Source organism: Sander lucioperca, chromosome 2, assembly GCF_008315115.2.
Source record: "Sander lucioperca isolate FBNREF2018 chromosome 2, SLUC_FBN_1.2, whole genome shotgun sequence".
Taxonomy (NCBI): domain Eukaryota; kingdom Metazoa; phylum Chordata; class Actinopteri; order Perciformes; family Percidae; genus Sander; species Sander lucioperca.
The window spans coordinates 2,369,495-2,383,964 of NC_050174.1; the positions used below are offsets into that span (position 1 = coordinate 2,369,495).

The window sequence follows — 14,470 nt, forward strand, 5'->3', positions numbered from 1 at the left end:
AAACATTGCTGGCCTTTGTCATACACTTCAATTTAGACACCTAACAGTGATAACTGTTATCATTATTATGCTTTCATAAACACTGCAAAATTGTGACTTTTGTCTTCTTCACTGGGTTTTACAGCAGCATCCTTTTCCTGAAAATCACGACCATCTACAGGTATCTGGCTAAAGAGCTTGCACATTTACATTAACTTTCAAGGGACTAAGCACACTTGATTTTCTGTGTCATTATGGATTGATTTTCAATTGACAGTTATTTTGATTTGAGGTATTTATCAATGAAATGTTTTGCTCCTGGCACTGCAGACTGCATCTGTGTTGTGTGTAGTGCTATCAGTAGTGCTGCAGATGGAGCAATTATGAAACCTGATGCTATTACAAAAACAATCAGCAGTAAAAGGAAATTGTATGTTCTTTATCATTTACTGTAGCTGTGCATGTGGGTAGGTTCAAGCCGTGTACTTAGATTGCCCTTTCTAACTTCCTCCTTCGGTCTGCTGAGTTTTTGCGGTGCTCTCTAGCACACAATGCACAACTAACAGTAGAAGGAGGATCGATTTCTGAGCTTCCTTCTGTTTTTCTGTTTTTCTTAAATAGATTTAGACAGCAAATTCTAAGGTATAAGTGTCTAAGGTTGTATTGTGACTTTTGGTTTCATGGTATTGGACATTGTATACAAATATTTTAAGGTAAGAGAAAAGTGTTGTTACTATCTTTGTATATTTATTTGCCCGGGGTCTTAAAGTGCTATAAATTCAAGTTTGAATTTGAATGAAACAGTTAGAGAGATCTCATAACAATTATTGCTATTAAATGATTCCTATTTTCCTAAAGGATTTCATATACACATTTCATACATCGAGTGACTCTGAGCTTGAGAGTCCTTGTTTTGGCTCTATATTCTAGCAGACTGCATTTGTGATCAAAAAATTGCTATAATGTTACTGACTTTAATTTAAGAGTGTTTATATTGGGACAGTGTGGGAATGTTGCTGTCCTACTGCATTGTTCAAAAGTTGGGAAACTATAATGATACTTATGGTACCAATGCATCAGCTGAATGTCACTGGAATGGTGTTTTCAGGTCAAGGTTATTAATCTCCAGTGACTGCATGTTTATAAAGAAGGCTTGTTTTACAGATGTGGTTGTGGATTTTGATTGGCCTTAACATCATCACAAAGGTGCATGGGTTTTCAAATGGCAAATTCCCACAGTCATGTGAATCAATGCTACCTCATCATACAATACGTGGGACACCTATCAAACCTCAGAACACTGAACCGCCCTTTGAGATCGTCTTCGAACACGGCAACGAGGTAGACCCTATTACAGGTACAGAGACTATTGGAGCCCTTTTCTTGGAAGCTTGTTTATCACTATCAACCTTTGTTGCAGTGGTCATTCACTAAGTTTAAGGTTATTACTAATCTATCTTAATTTTCTGCCCCATCACCTTTGCCCCGATGATTCTCCAAACCATTTTGCAGTTTCTCTCAAGAGCAAGCAATCCACAATATTCACGGGATTTATGTTGGAGGCTCGACAGAAAGGCAGAGTAGTAGGAAAATTCATCCTGCTTGAGCCTGAAAAAACTCAACTCCTGAAGTGCAGTGATTTTGCAGTAAGTACCCATCCCATTTCATCATTAATATTTGTAATTAATGCATTGAATTAATTAATTAAATATACACACTTTCCATTTATATTTGAATTGACACATTTAATTAAACTTGAAGTGTGAATGTAAGGTCAAAGCCTTATTAATCTTTCTTATGACTGTGAGTGATACTTGGTTTACCTGTGTGTCTCTCCTCAGGACACTGCTGTTAGTCAAAAAAACAATCAAAATAAGAATGAGATTCGAGTTAACTGGACAGTGCAGAGAGAACATCACTTGGACATCACTTTCAGGCATTCATACACTTTGACTCATCTCCAAAAGTCAATATTACAATGCAGAGCAAAATGATTGACATTAACATCTGTGTCTGTCTGACATGTTTCAGAGCCACATTTGTTGAAGATTATGCTACATTCTGGAACCCAATGGATGTTACTTTACCTCCACCCACCACACCATCACCAACACCAAGTACTACCCCAAGTACTACAACACCAAGTACTACACAGTCAAGTACTACAACACCAAGTACTACACCAAGTACTACACAGCCAAGTACTACACCAAGTACTACACAGCCAAGTACTACAACACCAAGTACTACACCAAGTACTACACAGTCAAGTACTACAACGCCAAGTACTACACCAAGTACTACACAGTCAAGTACTACAACGCCAAGTACTACAAGTACAAGTGATTCTGATAGTACAAAGCCAAATACTGCAGAGACGAGCATGACAACTCAAGTGACAATCACTTTCAACCTATTACAGGTAAGGAGGGACACAGATATGAAATTTTATTATGGTATTTTGACACTGTGCAGAGATCTATGAACCATATAAACTTGAACTATATATATATATATATATATATATATATATATATATATATATTGAACTATATATAAACTTCAACATTTTTATTTACACCCTTCCTCGCTGTTTCTCTTGATTTATCTTCAGGGAGCAGCCATTGTGGGGATGAATTTTGATAGTTTTTTGGTGGTAGTCAAAACGGTATGGTATTTATAAACTTATGTCACCCAGTAAATGCAATTACACAATAGTCCTACCCAAAAACATTGTACCAGAAGATTAATTTCTCTCTTGCTCTTTCCACCCCTAAGGAGCTGCCTAATATATTGGCGACTACCCTCCGCAACAGACCCTTATCTTGTTGTCTAAATAAGGTAAGGCATGAGTAGGGGGGCTTTTGTTGTCAGTGGTCCCTGGTGCATAGCATAGGTAGGTCATTTTAATCTGGCGCTGAAAATGGCAGACCCTGCCACTAACAATAAAAACTGTACAGAGAGGTAACAGAGTTACAGAGTTTAGAGCCATTGAATGACTTTTGCAGAATGCCTAACCAATATTTTTTTTATTTCATGAGGAACTTTAATGGCATATTTCATGTAATGAGTGATAATTTGTCTTTAAAACAATTTAATTTTAGCTTTTTTAAATGTAAAATCCCATATAAAGACAATCATTGCAAATCAGAATGATATGAGTGCTATATGGCATTTGAAGGCTCAGTCAGTATCCTGTGCTTATGTGTATAAACTTAATGAATACTACAGGTGTATTAAGATTATTTAAAGTGCATTTTATTTCTTATTATATATAGGTGTTAAAGATACTGTGCAGTCTGCTTTGTGCGGCAGTTGAAATAACGGCCGTGGTCTTGTTTTGTTTGGCTGATTCCATTAAAGTGAGTTATAATATGTATTGTTCAACATTTCCGTATATCTACATCCACATTTCTGAACTTCGTGAGGTTATATTTATGTATATATGTCAATATGTGTGTCTGTGTGGGCATGTTTAGGTCACTCTCGTTGCTCTTGTGTGTGTGGCGATAGTGCTTAATTTCATAAAGCTGGTAATCGTCTGTCTACCAATTGGACCTAGTCACGAACTGTGAGTTCAACTTTCTCTTCTTCTGCCTTAATATTTGACTTGACGCTTACATCAACACTTTGTTCACAGCTGTTAATCTTGCTCTTTTGTTTTTTTCAAGAAAGGAGATCTGTGACCTTACTGTCAAAGTGTGTTCTGTCATCCATGTGATTTTTTCAAGTAAGGACATTCACCTGATTTTAATCTTAAAATAGTAAACTTTACTGCATTAATTTCTCTCTTTGAGAAGACGTGTTTATTGTCTTTAAATCAATGCTTATTTGCATTATTGCTGAGAGTTAAGGCTAATTCACAGTTTGCGTGGACATGTGGGTATATTTTGGCATCCGCCCAAGTCTGCAAATGTCTGAATATCTGAACCTAACAAAATCATCCGAGTCAGCTATTTCCTGTTTAGCACTCCACCAACCTGAATGGGGATGATTTCATTGTACGGCTCTTTTTTTAAGATTTTTTGGGCATTTTTAGACCTTTATTTGACAGGACAGCTGAAGACTGAGGGGGGAATGACATGCAGCAAAGGGCCGCAGGTCGGAATTGAACCCCGGCCCGCTGCATGGAGGAGTAAACCTCTATATATGGGCGCCAGCTGTACCAACTGAGCTATCTGGGCACCCTTGTACAGCTCTTCTAGACTTTTTTATATGTTGTTGGACCGAATAGATCAAATGCTGATAGTGAAATGAGTCATTTTGCAGGGGTTGTGGCGCTAAAAGAAATGTATCCACTGATTTGCAGACGTGTCTATTGCCATGCAAGTCTATAGGAGAAAGTCATTTTTGGTCAGAGGCCATCACGTGATGGACCTGGAGTTGCAATTCCACCGCTTGACCAAAGCCTGGTGCATTTCCTGGGGGCCTATTCGATTCCCGCTATTTTCAGGCTTCAAGCTAATGCTTAGCTAACCAGCAGCTGCTGGCTGTAGTTTTATATTTAACAGACAGATACCAGAGTGGTGTCTTCTCATCTAAAGGCCTGGACACACAGAGCCGATAATCGGCCGTTGGGACGGTCTGGCGAGGTCGGCGACTCGAGTCTGTTCAGTGTGTTCCGTGCCGTCGTCCGTCCAAGGGGTCGTTGTCCTTCATTTTGGCCGATTTGACATGTATAATCGGCGGGGCGGGCACTGCCGGCAGTCAGACTCAAATGACCCATCTGATTGGTAGAGTGCTAACCCGGAAACGGGGAGCGGAATGAGCGTGACTAGAGTCTCTCAAAATCTGACGAAAATCTTTTAAACTGACCTTTGTCGATCTGAAATGAATGTTTTCAGAAACACGTTTCGGTGAACTATTTTAGTACAATATGAGATCGTATTCTGAACAAGCTGCCATGATGTCTGTCTTTGAATTTCCGGAGAAACCAGACCCACGTGACACGTTCGTCCAATCAGCTGCCGCTTTTCATTTTTGGGCGACAATACAGGTTAGCGCCGCCTACTGTTATGGAGACGTATTACGTCTCGTCGCTTTGGTGTGTTCCGAGGCACTTTTTTGACCAATTTGGGGAGACTGATCAGCCCAACTGCCTTTTCTGCCGACGTTTGGCTGTCGGCTCTGTGTGTCTGGGCCTTTACTCTCAGCAAGAATGCAAATAAGCACATTTCCCAAAATATCAAACTTTTGTTTTGAAATGACAGAGACTAGTTAACTAATGTCACTGCTCACGTCTTCACATAGTTGTCATTGCCTGTTCAAATATTTTTCACTCACAGCTGCAGTTGTCGTTGTTGGTGTGTTGGAGATTGACAACTGCAGAAATAACAGGAAAGACTCTTGGCTTCTGAAAGTGATGGTCGCTTACGCAATATGGATTTTCCTGTTTTTAATTTGGGTTTCCGTGACCAGTATCCAAAGTAAAGCAATACTGGGGAGAAGCCAAATAGGTGAATGACTTGTAGTATAGTACTGTGTGAATAATACTAATATGCATGAAATACAGCATGGATTATTATGAAGAACAAAATAATATTTGTTACTATATTCTGTTACAGGGAGTCAAAGACATGGTGAAAGAGGGAGGCAACAAAGAAAAATGGTGAGAGCCTGTCGACATCATAACAATAGAACATGTTTTGATAACGACAACTGTCTACACCATACAAATCATGCATTACAGTAAATATGCAAGTTCATTTCTGTTTCTAACCACTGCACCTCTGAATTTCAGAAGCTCAGTGCTGCAGAAGTAATTGTTACTGCTGTCTCAGTAATCCTCATCGTTGGAAACTTGTGTTTCGCTGTAGCTATCACTGTTGGGATATTTAGGTGTCAGGAAATGTAGGCCTGTGATTGGTGTGTTGGTACTTTTTTTGCATAGTTTTAAAGTTATTCATGTTTCAGATTCCTTACTGCAATTTACACATTTGTATGCATGCACATGCTTAAAAGGGCATACTTTTAACTTTGATATTAGTACTCGAGTATGACACTTGTTTTTGCACTAATCTCTGTACTTTGTGGTTTACTCGTATACTGCTACTGTGACCTGCAAATTTCCCCTTTCCCACCCAGTGATAAATAAATCTATCTATCTTTCTAAAGTAAAAAGTAGCTTTTGTAAAGGATATTAAAATGTTTGGTGCTGTAAATACAGCACATGTTGATTCCAATCTCAAAATAACAATAAAGCAACCTACTTTGAGCACGCTGGCCAGTCTAATTTCATACGGGCACAAACCATTTAGACTAAACAGAATGGATAATGTTTTCAGTGTTTACATAATTTATCACATCAGAAAAAAACTAAAACAAATTAGGTCATGTCACTTAAGTTGCTGAAGTTACACTCACCTATAGTTATGTATCTCCTTGTGCCAACAACATCCAGTCATCACTAAGACAATTTTTTAGTGTGATCATGCCCTCGGTAAGTAACTGTGTGGAATGTGTTTCGCTTATGGAAAACAAGGCTAGCTATACTTGATATAGCTGAAATACTGTATTCATTTAATTCATTTTTTTAATTTTATATGTTTCCCCAATAGGGAAATTACAATTTACACTACACACAGGCCTGAAATACACACACATGCTCAGGTCCTTTTACATGTACAAATGGAGAGTGAGTGGGCTGCGACTGCTGGACAGGCACCCTGAGCGGTTGGGGGGGGGGGGTTCGGTGCCTTGCTCAAGGGCACCTTGGCAGTGCCCAGGAGATGAACTGGCACCTCTCCAGCTCAGTCCACACTCCGTACTTCGGTTCGTACAGGGACTTGGTGGAGGCCCCAAAGATTTTTACTTGCAATAGCAATACTAAATAATATAAAATAAAAATAAATAAAAGAGAAAAGAGAAATATACATATATTATATACAAATGCCCATATACAAGCCAAATCCATGTAAATGGTTATGACAGAATTCTTAAGGTTTATGTGTATATCGCAGTTGTTTATGTAAACAAATATTTATATACTGTGACTGTAAAAAAAATATTGGTGCTTAATGTTCATAGTCATGTTTGTGTCAGCAAGACATGATTCATAAAGTATTACTCATTTCTTATTACATCTAGCAAGATGAACCACACAATCAACCAATCAATCATCTTAGTCACTGATTAAACTTGCTGAACAATGAATCTTCATTCCGTGGTCAACAAAAGCACAGGAACTATTTAGTTATTTTACACAGTTGAGTTCCAAATACATTTTTAAAGTCATGTAGACAAGATATACAGCAGCTCAGTCATGAACTCTTTTGCTTCATAATTTTAAACCATAAATAGTTAATTGTCTTTAGAACCGAGTCAACCTCATAATCTCTCTCAAACTCCGGCTGTGTTGTACAGTTGGAACTCCCTGGTTACAAAGCTGGATACTGTACACATGGTGTTGGACTTTCACCTTCTCATCATTACATTACTTATTAAAGGCAGGTTTATATTCTTGGCTTCATTGCATGTAAAAAAAAAAGTCCTCTCCAATTGTCATGAAGTCAAATGTCACCAGTTGAGGACTTCTCCAGCAGCAGTGGCAGCAAAAACTGTCCTGTCCTGTGACTCCCACGACTGTCCCGGGACAGTCAGACACTGTCCAGTACACTGTCACAGGACACTACTAACAGGACAGGACAGTTTTTGCTGCCACTGCTTCTCGACTTTTCTCTACCACAGTTCCAGAAACTAAGCTCACAGAGAGGAAGAACAACCGTGAGTTACATTAATTATTAACTCTTCTAGTTATCAAAATAATCTTTATTGAAAATATACACATTCGAATGTGAGCAAAACAAAATTCATCTCAGAATGAGAACACGAGGAATGAACACAGAAAAAAACGTTCTTGTATTTTGAAATTTAAATTAATTTGCACAAAATATTCTGCAAGAAACCTTGTTTGGGTTTTGAAGTTGTCAAGATACAGCAGTCTCTTCTCCATATGGGTGTTTAAGGCACATTACGTGACTTGCTGACTAATATTTAGTAATATTTAATTTGTACAAATCCAAATCACTTGGTGAAAACCTGTATGTTTCTAACATTGTAAGTACATTTCAGTGGTTACTTGACAACAGGTGCAAAGAACAAAGCTTTTCATATTCAATATATATACACAGCTATCAAAAAATATTCCAATCAAGGAAAGAGAGACCATATCACAAATATACACATTCAGAAAAAAAATTAAGAATATAAAATATTTCTTAATAAAAAGCCAGCACTCTTGTATAGATGTATAGTTAAAGCATACAGTTTTAGTGCAAATCCAATTGTGCACACAAGAGAATTAAATGAACAATGGTACACACATCTCCATGGGGACATTCAACAGAAATATTAAGGAAGCCATCAGTTGAGATTCGATACAGAACAAGAAATATGAATTTGCATCTAAAACAAAGATGTCCACAGAAAATAAAACTAAATTGTTAGTTTCCAAAGAAGGACCCAGTGTAATCCATGCTGATCTTTAACCAAAAACTCTTCTTAGATGGATTAAAAAGCTGTTGAACAACATGCTGTCAATACAGATGTATGGTACAATCCAACTATGTATATTGTATGCTAAATCTGCATGAGAATATGCATTTCATAACCTACTTTGGAAGTGGAATGATGTTGCGACTATAACATCCTTACGCAAAAGTCTGTACATGTACGCATGTGTAAAAACTCAGTGCTAAATCATCAACATTAGACAGCATGAGAACAATCTCATCTCTAACAGAGAGAGATTATTACAACCTTTAAACACTTGAACTAAAATCTATATGTGAAATGTAACAACACGCACATTATATTTACATGTTCTCGGTTTCAGAGCTCCTGCCCAGTGCCAAGGAGGATCAGGCTGGTCCAAAGCGGTGTTGTGACATCCTCTTTGATGGTCACCTTGGTTCATCAGCATCCTTTCTGCTCTACTTCCCTCTCAGACACCACGGGTAAGACAAGATGGGAGATGCGGCTCCACAGTCCACCGTACTTGTCAGTGTCCATCTCGTTGAAGCCAGTTTTGTTGCTGGAGTCCACCAGCTTTACCTTGACATAGTCTTGCACCATCTCCTCCACTTCCTTCAGACTATGATTACCCTTGACCTCATCTTGAGGCAGTAGCACAGTAAACAACAAGAACACCCGCTTGTAGGCAGCGTTCTCGTGGTCGCAGTAGCGATAAAAAATAAGGGTGGAGCCAGGAGGCAGCTCTTCGAATCGATGAATTACAGCCACGGGTTTGTCTCCGTCGAAGGCCGCTCGCAACTGTCCGTCAATTTCCAGCTTCACCTCATCGCTGTCCTGGCCGGCTTTGCTGGCTCCATCGATGTGGAGGACGGAGGCGTTGAGGGCAGATGAGAAGGAGGAGGCCAGCCCCTGAGCCAGGCAGCGCAGTGTCATCTTAGCTCTTTGGCCTGCAGTAAAGATCAGACTCACTGGCTCTGTAGGCTGGGCTGTTTTGAGATGCTTCTCCAGGTGGATCTTGCTCCTCTGCCACAACTCAGCCCGCTGACTAGGGAACTGAGTCTCAAGAAGAGAGAACTGATCTGCAAACATTTCTGGCTTGAAAGCCCTGGATGGATGCATTCCTCCATCTGCAGTCTTTTTGAGTACAGGGATGATTTTGCATGCCAGCAAGACAGCAGAACAGAGCAGCACAAGGAGAACCAAACGGCATAAACACCACAGGAATCCTGAAAGGACACAAGGCCATATTCATATGTAGTATTGCAAATAATGTAGAATATCTTTGGGTGTAGAGATAATGTATTTAAAATGACTGTAGCTTACCTCGGCAGGAATATCCAGAGCTTCTCTTGATAACATTGGTTTTCTTCATCGCTTGTAAAAGAGAAACTCTCATTAAATCAACGTCATACATGTCACAGCTACATTAGATGTTGCTAATGACTGAAATATCCAGTTAAAGCGGAAATACCTTGTTTTTTCTGCTGAACGGTTTCTTCTCGAGTCGGAATGTTATTCACTCGCTGTCGGGTTGTGTAGGATTTCTCCGAGGTTGGATACACACTGGAGACATGGTGGTTAACTGCCAGCATACCTAAAAGTGAAGCAGAATTTATCAATGTTAAAATCAGTTCCTTTTTTTTTTTTTTTAAGATTTTTTTTGGGCATTTTAGGCCTTTAATTCCACAGGACAGATGAAGACATGAAAGGGGAGAGAGAAGGGGAATGACATGCAGCAAAGGGCCGCGGGTCGGAGTCGAACCCGCGGCCACTGCGTCGAGGAGTAAACCTCTATATATGTGTGCCTGCTCTACCAACTGAGCCAACCCAGCCACAATCAGTTCCTTTTTAGATATGTATGTAAATCTATTGGCCTAGTGCTCAATTAATTTTTTTAAATACAAATGTCTACAATACCAGTGCTCTTGACTTTGGCCTCCATCGTCCTCTTGTAGTCTGCCGTGCTAGAGATCAGCACATCATGTCGGTTTACCGGTGGTCTGATTTGCGCAGACTTGGTGGGGGGTACATGTCCTTTTGTTGATGGTTTAACTGAAAACAAACAAGCCTGATTAGGACTGTATTATCCCTTCTTTGATGTGATCATTCCCATGCAGAATGAAGCTAAAGCCTTTTCCTACCTGTCTTGGTTTTCATCAAGTCTGCATCTTCATGTACAGCATGACTGGATATGCAGGGTTCACGGAGCACTACACGAGGGGATAAATTCATATCTCCAAAAGCGCCTGATTCATAAAGAGAGAATACGTGATTTGACTAAAAACGCTAAACTGCCTGTGATTAGATCTGATGGTGGCAAGAAGTCTTATGAATCCGAGGTTATTAATGGGTAAACAATCAGAGTACCCTAAGGTTCCACGTTTGTTATTTAAGAGCAACTGCATGCATAGATAATTAATAGCTAAGTAAGTAATTCATGATTTAATAACATCTGCTTTGGTGTACACACAGACCACTGTGTTCTAATAACATTGCATTATTTACAACAATCACTAAGCGGGACACGATCGATCATGGAAATATTCATTAGTTGCAGCCCTAACCTTGGCCCCTTTCAACCTTTGGTTGATGAGTGAGATGAGAGGAATCCTGTATAATATCCATTTCCTGGTCTTCATCTTTATTTTCCTCCAGATCTTCAACTGATTCCTGGACATCCATCTCAGTCTCATTGTTATCACCGCTGCCGCCCGCTGCTCCTCCAGTCTCCAGCCTGCTCTTCTTGCTAGGGGAATCTGTTAAATGGGAAATAAAAGTCTCAGTGTTTCACACCACCTTGAATAGTACAGACTGGGGGTTAACTGTGGTTGTAACTAGGAAAATACTTCTTAAGAGCATCCCCACCTTCATCCTCTAAGCCAGTCTCCACATCTTTGGAACCATTGATAGCTGTTAAAGGTGCTTGGCTTTCTTTCTCTCCCTTTCTGGTCCGTTTTAGAGGACCTCTGGGCGTCGCTTCAAAACTCAATACTAAAGATTCAGACATTATTATAAGAGGGTTTTCACGACGCGTCATCAGACCCGAAGTCGCCATGTTGGAGGTACTCCGCATCACAACAAAGCACAGGCACTGAAGTAAATCCCGAACGGCGTCAAGAAAAATGGTTAATTATTGCCGTGTTTTAGGTTGTACCAATAGGTCAGACCGAGAAAAACATTTGGAATATTATCCACTTCCAAACGTTATTAAAAACCAGGGAGAGGAATGCCAGAAGTTATCAGAGGAAAGGAGGCGCTTGTGGTTGGCAAAGCTCAACCAGGATCTACGAGGGAACAATCTGTCTTGTTCGGTCTTTGAAATGAAAAAGAAAACTATTGAGAGTCACTTGGCTACACCTTGAGTATCGCAATGATATCATACAGTTAAGGTTAGGTTGATTAAAGACGTTATTGCATTACTTACTTTGGCCTTCACAACACAACGGTCGTTAATGACTTGGTACTGCGTCTCCCTCACCCATCCACACACCATCTGGTTATAAGCCTCCAAACCTTTGTAGGATTTAAGGTCTTCCGCTGTGTATGGGCTCGGCGAAAAAAACAGGTAGTTGACTATATCGCAATTAGATATGCAACTGAAGGAAGAATCACCGGGTCGTCATGGATCCAATAAGGGAGCCAACTTGTAGGGATCTGCACCGCCAGTAAACTGTAATTTCTCGAAATATCGCGCCTTTTCTTGTGGTCCAAGTCCTTCCCTATATGCCTTTGCATCTTGGACGCGTTTTGATGAGCTTTTCTGTTGTTTAGACATGGCTACATTCACTTAAAGTATCCAAAGCGGACAAAATTCCATTACTCCATTCAGTTGTTTACACCGAGTGCCTCCAACATGGCCGCGCATCCATGTTACCGCCCAGAACGTGACGTCGGTGAAAACCCTCTCTCATTATGCATTTACTACATTCATGTTTACATACAGCTTATTCATGTGCAGTTACTGTCCTTCACAAATTAATAATACGTTATTCCACATGTCTTATGTTAGATCTATCCCTAACGTTAACGTTATATTTTAACTTACATTATTATATAACGTTAACGTTATATTTTAACTTACATTATATATACAAATTTAATTAGCATTCTTGGAGGGCGCCTGTCACCCTAGATTTTCAGTAACAACGATTACTTTTGTAATTGTGCATCTTACAGTGTCATTATCACTGTAACGTTAACGTTAGTTTAAATAAAGTTTTAAAGAACTCCTACACGTTAACGTACGGCTCATTTGCTCGCAATTTCCTAGTCTGAGAATCGCCTAGCTACAGCTAATGTTAGCTAGCTAATGTTAGTTAGCTAATGTTAGTTATAGCAGAAATGTTTTCGTCGTTAAACTTTAAGTGATCTTAAGTCAGCTAACGTTAGCTTCGATGGCTAAGATAGCTAACGTTAGCAAACGCTAATTGTCACAATAGTCATTTGCTTACCTTTAACGTTAACGTTACCCGATGACTGCCTTGTCGATCGTCTCAACGGGCGAGACACTTTATTTTCAGAAACCCTGGAATCCATTTTTAGATTAGCTACAACTTGAGCGATGGCAGAAACATAAATTAAACAACACGACAAAACATCGTGTTCACAAACTTCCTTATAGTTGTTAGGGGAACCATTTTGTGACAGGACGCCTTCTTGTTCGGAAACAAGTTATCTCCACGGAAACAAGCGCACTACTGAACGTTCCGCCCTGTCAGTGCGTTTCATAGGATGGCGAAGGCATTATGAAGGTAAATATGGTGCAAAAAGGGAGAGCTTGTAGAATACAATGTGAGAACTTGCAGAACAAAAAAATCTGAACAAAAAAATCTGAACTTGTATGTTAAAATTTGCACTTGTAAAAATTTAATTTGCACTTGTAAAAATAAAATTTGCACTTGTCCGCAGACGGACTGTCATCAGTGGGGATCGACCAGCGTAGTAACACTGCTTTTGCCAGAAAGCTTCGCTGCCGACCTCGACCTGCAGTCGGAGCTCCAGCGGGACACGGAGAGCCCCACATCCGGTAGCAGCGGCCCATCCCCCGGCCATGACCAGAGCTTGCTTTGCTGATGTTGTGCATCCCTGCTAAGAATTGCACCCGCTTGGGCAGAAACAATCATTTCTGCAGAATTCATTGCTGCCGAAAATTGCATCTAGGTAGCAAGGAAATGCTACTACAGAGTCTGATAAAACATTGATGTCTCTAAACCTTCTAAAATCCTAATCATTATTGATGAACATGACAAAGAGATTTACTATTGCCTAGTTTTTAAACAGTACTTTGCCTTATAAAATCATTATTTTCCCTAGTGGATGCAATTCTCGGCAGGGATGCGAAACTTGGCACCTGTTACCCACTGATGACGGTCCGTCTGCGGCTGCAGGCCCTGGAGCTCACCGCCAGTGTTTTAGTTTGACTGTTAAAAGTGTTTAGACAATTAAAAGGTATTTATTTAGAAGCGGGCTGGCTGCTAGTTAGCTAACGCTAGCATGCTATTCCACCAAGTTTCCATGCTACATAAATAAGCCAGACAGAGTTGTCCCTCATCTGGCGATAGAAACCCTGCTTTTCCCATAGACTATAAAAGAAGGCTTTTCCCGTTCTGTTAGCTCAGAGCTCCACAGCCTAAGTCCACAGGTACAAATTAGTTTTGCACCAAATGTATCGTCAAGAGTGTTGTGAAAGTCGAGGTGCGCAGATTGGCCACTTTGTGATGCGAGAGAGCACATATGTGAAGTTGCAGTGACAGATTCGAGAGGTTGTAATCACTGAGTTGTGGTTGTGATGGAAAATGAACCAGAATAAAAAAAAAGTATACGAGTAAATGTTGCATTATAAGTTTGCAGCTGTCATTGTGTTCATGTAAATATCAATCTACACATTTGTGAATATTTTTTCTGTAACTTCACATTCAGAATACAGGTGTGTGAACATTTTCTACAAGTGCAAATTTCAATTTACAAGTTCAGATTTTTTTTACAAGCTCTCATGTTTTTTTTCTTTGTATGACTTCAA

At 39.8% G+C, this 14,470-nt stretch overlaps 2 protein-coding genes across 6 annotated transcripts; one reads left to right on the forward strand and one right to left on the reverse strand.

Moving 5' to 3' along the window:
• The first annotated feature begins 448 nt into the window (after positions 1 to 448).
• LOC116063495 (probable transcription-associated protein 1) lies at positions 449 to 6,194 on the forward strand. 2 transcript variants are annotated; one of them, XM_036008671.1, is made up of 13 exons: positions 449 to 692; positions 1,144 to 1,336; positions 1,492 to 1,625; positions 1,821 to 2,117; positions 2,175 to 2,401; positions 2,594 to 2,647; positions 2,758 to 2,820; positions 3,258 to 3,341; positions 3,459 to 3,550; positions 3,651 to 3,709; positions 5,265 to 5,435; positions 5,544 to 5,587; positions 5,720 to 6,194. In XM_036008671.1, the coding sequence occupies exons 4-13, from the start codon at positions 1,958 to 1,960 to the stop codon at positions 5,831 to 5,833; spliced, it is 1,068 nt and encodes a 355-aa protein (XP_035864564.1). In that variant the 5' UTR covers positions 449 to 692; positions 1,144 to 1,336; positions 1,492 to 1,625; positions 1,821 to 1,957; the 3' UTR covers positions 5,834 to 6,194. The 2 variants fall into 2 exon arrangements, with proteins under 2 accessions (XP_035864564.1, XP_031174349.1); XM_031318489.2 differs by having other exon boundaries at positions 1,821 to 2,401.
• Positions 6,195 to 7,728: 1,534 nt separating this feature from the next.
• Positions 7,729 to 13,161, reverse strand: LOC116063422 (torsin-1A-interacting protein 2-like). 4 transcript variants are annotated; one of them, XM_031318405.2, is made up of 8 exons: positions 12,903 to 13,161; positions 11,317 to 11,442; positions 11,016 to 11,207; positions 10,593 to 10,697; positions 10,369 to 10,503; positions 9,923 to 10,045; positions 9,775 to 9,825; positions 7,729 to 9,677 (listed from the first exon to the last, which is right to left on the reverse strand). In XM_031318405.2, exons 1-8 carry the CDS (start codon positions 12,985 to 12,987, stop codon positions 8,893 to 8,895), a joined length of 1,602 nt encoding a protein of 533 aa, XP_031174265.1. In that variant the 5' UTR covers positions 12,988 to 13,161; the 3' UTR covers positions 7,729 to 8,892. The 4 variants fall into 4 exon arrangements, with proteins under 4 accessions (XP_031174265.1, XP_031174266.1, XP_031174264.1 ...); XM_031318406.2 differs by having other exon boundaries at positions 11,317 to 11,444; positions 12,911 to 13,148; XM_031318404.2 differs by having other exon boundaries at positions 11,317 to 11,449; positions 12,901 to 13,148.
• Between the last annotated feature and the right edge of the window lie 1,309 nt (positions 13,162 to 14,470).